The sequence below is a fragment of the Sycon ciliatum genome, chromosome 4, assembly GCF_964019385.1.
Source record: "Sycon ciliatum chromosome 4, ocSycCili1.1, whole genome shotgun sequence".
Lineage (NCBI taxonomy): Eukaryota > Metazoa > Porifera > Calcarea > Leucosolenida > Sycettidae > Sycon > Sycon ciliatum.
The window spans coordinates 30,325,874-30,330,873 of NC_088646.1; the positions used below are offsets into that span (position 1 = coordinate 30,325,874).

General features: G+C 51.9%; 1 protein-coding gene across 1 annotated transcript in view; it reads right to left on the minus strand.

Annotated features, from left to right (window-relative positions):
• Positions 1-5,000, minus strand: part of LOC135815552 (ubiquitin carboxyl-terminal hydrolase 34-like) — a gene marked incomplete in the record, with an annotated part of 63,299 nt that overhangs the window by 19,694 nt on the left and 38,605 nt on the right. Inside the window, 3 exon segments of the mRNA XM_065328867.1 lie at positions 1-1,220; positions 1,464-1,838; positions 2,643-5,000. The exon segment at positions 1-1,220 is cut by the window's left edge and continues 28 nt beyond it; the exon segment at positions 2,643-5,000 is cut by the window's right edge and continues 873 nt beyond it. Of these exon segments, the coding sequence (XP_065184939.1) occupies positions 1-1,220; positions 1,464-1,838; positions 2,643-5,000 (3,953 nt within the window).

Sequence of the window (5,000 nt, forward strand, 5' to 3'; positions counted from 1 at the left end):
TTATTGTAGCTGATGTTGCTTAAAGTATCGCTCGCGAATACGTCAAACCAGAGCGAAACGAACTCGTTAAGGTGATCAGTCAGGACATCTTGGTCCTCTTCATCGATCACCACTGCAACAAGAAGCTGGAAATAGCCCACGAGCTGGGATTTATCATTATCACGTTCCACAACGGACTTCAGCGTTTTCCTGTAATTGAGCAGACGGTGGAGTAGCGCTCTCAGCACGTTCCTATCCTCGGTGCTGACGCGTGTCAAGTTGATACAGTCAACCTGGCAACAATCGGTGACATGGAATGAGGCGGCCAATGCCCGTGTCAGTGCTGTAGTTCCAAACAGAACGGATAACAGCTTGGCAGCAGCAGCGCGAATCGACGAGTTCCGGTGAAACAGATAGCCATCGACCCAGTTCGAGTTCTTCTTCAGGTAGATCTGCAAGGCTGGGATGCGAAAGGACCATTGCAGCAACCAGTCCAGAACAGTGCCTGGTGCCGCCTCCATACTGGGAAAGAGACAAGTCACAAACGCTGTAGTGAATGTTCCAAATCGGCAGCGGGAAGGATTAGCTAACGGCGTCCCCGATATCTTTGCATGCTCCGCTTCCAAGATGCGTCCAAACACTGACAGAGATGTTGACATTCGTTTGTCATGAATTATCGCCGGGCGACATTCAGGATTGCCAAGGAAGCGCCTGGAAACCTTATGCGGCAAGGCCTTCATGCAATCATCCTGCTCCAAGTCCATCGCAGCCATGACCAGGTGTCCAATCGTGACTGGATCCACCTTCTTCTGCATGAGTTTGGCAATGAAGGCGAACGATGGTTCACCTACTGTCTGATCACTATAAACAGCCAGCAAGTCGGACCGAGTCAAGCCCCATTGCTGCAGACCACAACGCAGCACCAGCTCCAGCACTAACCTGGCCATCAGGTGGTGCGATAGGCTCACCTTGCGCTGATCCGACAAGATTATTTCAAAGATCTCTTCGTTGATAGACTCATTGAGGTAGTAGCAAACGATTTGATTCAGGAAGCCACTGGCCAGGAAGAGCCACAGCTCAGGCTCACCTAGCAAGACGAAGTCGTGTACACACTTAAAATACTCCACAAGATGCTCATTAGTGGCATCAGTTGTGCACAGCAAGTCGCGCAAACAGACGATCACCTTGCCTGTCAAAGAGGTTTTCGTCAGGTTCTCATCCTTCAGAGTCTCAGCTGGCAGCTGCATGAATAACAGAACAAAATGAAAACAGATAACGTGAGTGTGAGCAGCAGCAGCAGCAGCAGCAGCAGCAGCAGCAGCAGCAGCAGCAGCAGCAGCAGCAGCAGCAGCAGCAGTATCAGCAACAGAATACTAACTCACTCAACCCCTTTCCCATCTCCTCACACTTCTTGCCAGTGAATTCAGGGTATGTGAGGCACCACCTAAGAGATCAACACCTCGCCCCGATGCTCAGCCACTCACCCCGATTCCACCTGCAATGTCGCCAGCATTCTCCCCATCCACACATCCGTCAACTCGTTCGCGGTTGTACATAGACAGGTCTTCCTCGCGGACAGTTCTCACCGCACAGAGCAGTAGGCGAGAAAAGCGTTCACGGTAGTGTTCGTTTGAGCATAGCACAAACATTTTCTTCAGCCACATGCAACCCGGCTGGGTCAGTGCCTGGAGGAAACTGCGACTCAGCTCGGGGTTACCATTCACATGCTTTGTTGTCATTTTGAACCAGTCAAGCACATAGGTATCTTCCACAGATGCTGCATGCACCAGCAGCTCTAGCAGGTAGGACAAGCTGAACAGGACAACATCTGCCAGGCTCACTCCAAATACGGACGGTTGCTGCAATGCACAACAAATACAAGCAGCAGTTGAACCAAAACAGTTCAAACAAACAGATAACACGAACACGCCAAGCAAACGAACAAAAATAGCGACATCCGAAGCCTCTCTGTGTCTCTTATGCACACACTTTGTTTGTTTGTTTCCTTTATTTCAATTCGTTTAGAGAACAGGCAATTCTGCCTTCTCACTTACCCACACCCACCCTCTACAAAGGATTTGTCCGGCCAATGCTAGAATATGCCCCCCTTTGCGTGGATGGGATCAGCTCCCTCACCAAATGATCCCACTTACGGGCTCACCACACCTCAGTAAGCGGGTGAGGACAAGGTGCAGAAAAAGGATTGACGGCATCAGGGTATCCGTCCTGGGATCCAACTGCAGTTACCCTTGCCCCCAGTAAGGTTAATACTTGCTACTACTAGTGTACTAGTGGATCTGACATAAGCTTCACTAGCACCAGTGATTACACAAGAGTTAATCTAGCCAGAAGCAGTCCATGGTCAACAGGTATGTGTACTTCAAATAGAAAGCAGATGAACCCTGAAACCAACAAAGGTGACAGATACAACAATACACCTTCAAGCAGCCGAGTATGTTGGCAACAGACCCAACACTATCTGGCACGTGTGTACCCACCAACCGGACTAGACTAGAAAGACTAGAACAACGTGTACATTACATACATACATACATACATACATATATACATACATACACACATACACACATACACACATACGTACATACACACACATACACACATACGCACACAACACCACCAACACCACCAGCACCACCTACCTGTTTTAGACGATCAAGCACTGCCGTGACCAAAGTACCCATGTGCTCATGAAATTGATGATCAAACAAGTGTGACCGGTGTTCCAGCATTGTGTTTGCAATAGCTGTACGCAGCAGTAGAGATGCCGGAATGCTCGGCTGAATCTGTTCCAGAGGCACAATGTGCCGAGCAGATAGTATGTCACACCGCTCATAGAACAGCATGTACGCACTGTTGCTCTTCTCCTGCGGCGGCTTGTTGGAGTGGCTTGCCGTCGTCATTTGGCCACCATAGCACTCAGCCTCCAGGTTGGCAATGGTAAACGGACGCACCTCTGTATCATTGAAATTGTACCACTCGTCGCTGCCATAGCGATCGCGGATAAAGCTGTAGTAATGGCCGCCATCGGCAGTGCCCGTGTGTACTGTTACTCCCACTAGCTCGTAGTCATAACATACCGGTGCTTGCTGGTTGTCCTTGGTATCGTCGTCGTTACGCCCACCACTCCGACGGTCAGGACTGCTGTTGTCAGCTGCAGCACGATCACCGAGCAGGTATTGCTCAGTGTACGGCAGCATGTTCAGCTTGGTCGGGAACTCAAAGTAACTGTTCACCTTCTCTTTCTGCATCAAGATCATATTGAACTCGTAGCGCTGCGGGTTTAGACACAGGAACGGCGGCAGCTGCCGGAAGGAGGTGCGCTTGTCAGCAGCTACTCTTTGACTGCCCTCGGGGCACTTGCTGCATATGTACTTGTTGTCTCCTTCCAGGGCATCGGCACTCACCACCGATGTCAGACTGCGGTCAAGCGACACCATGTTCTCGACGGGACAGCGCACTAGGAAGAACGACTCCTCCGTGAAGGAGATGTGCGGACAATCACGCGACACAATGCTGCTGCTGAGCTTGCCACGGCACACACCGTTCACGCTTCTGGCCAGGTGTGGCGAGCTTTCTTCAAGCTTGCTGACCAAGTCGGTGAAGAACTCACCCATGTCCGTCTGCTCATGCACGTTCAGCAGATTGCCAGCAAGGCGGTAGATCTTGGACAGCTCGATGGGTGAGTATGCACGCCATGTACCATACGACAGCTGCACAAAGAGACCTTGAAGCTCTCTCAGCATTGCAGCATGCGGCTGGTGATCAGTCACTCGGAGTGTCAGTATGGCGTGGCGCAGCTCGGGGACCATGAACAGCTGCTGAAGGCAACTTGCCATGTAGCACGTGGCTCCCAGGTTGACCAAGCCAGAGTAGGGCACGCCGGCCTGCCGGAACTCCTCTTGCGGATCGTACCGCCACGCATAGCCCGGGTGAAGCTCAGCGGACAAGTAGCGTTCCAGGTGACGCATGCACGCCGGCACCAGCTCCAGCGACTTTGAGAAAACCTGCCGCAGTGCCCTGTAAATCTGCCGCCTGAAGAACGACTTCCGTACAAGAGGCAGATCGCCACGCACGAGGCAGTCTTCATTGGAATCACTGCCATCACTACCAATCTCACCCTCGTCAACTTCCATGGCTAGATCACTAGAAGATGGTTCCACATTCTTATGTGCCTCTGCCGGATTGTGGATGGCTTTCAGTGCCTTGAGGTGTGGTGTCAGCTCCACCCGGGCCGTACTAAAGCCAAAGAGAGCGCTGTAGAAGATGGAGAAAAGCTGCTGGTAGTACCTGCGAGTCGTTGCTGGCTGGCTAGGCGTGCAGTGCTGGAGCAGAGACACGCACAACACGGCGTTGGTAAGTGAGCGCGAGCTGTCACTGTACAGCCTCACCATCGCCTCATCGCACTTGGGCAAACGGCGCTGCAGCTGAGAGAGCACATAGTCGTCGGGCAACAGAGATCGCATCTGCACGTCAAAGCACACACTCAAGCTCAGGGATATGAAGTCTAGCAACGTCTGTGCCTCTTCGTTGTGAGCTGAAACGTGGTCGACGACTGCCAACAGGCATTTGACAAACTTCAAGACATGGTCTCGTGTTGAAGCACTAGCCGCATCAGCTTTCGTCGCCCGCGAGATGAGGCCTAATAAGATCTCCGAGACAGTCGTTCGCATTGACGGTGAGGAACATGTCACAAGCACTGTATGCAGCCATGCTGAGAGATTGGGAAAGGCAGACAACTGTTCGAGGAGTTGCGTGCGGCACTGCGTCCATTTTCTGAACATGTGGTGCAGATCTGTAACAGAGCCCTGTGCAGTATTGGTAGTGCAGTGGGTGGCTAGCTGCTCGATGCAATGTAAGATGGCCGTGAAGCAAGCGAAGTTATCCTCTTCAAGCAGATTTAGGAATACAGGGTGAAAGATTGAGCGATGTTGCTGCTCCAGCCGTGTGCTTTCAGGCGACGCAGGCAAAGCGGCGTTCTTTCCAGGAGAAGCAGCGGT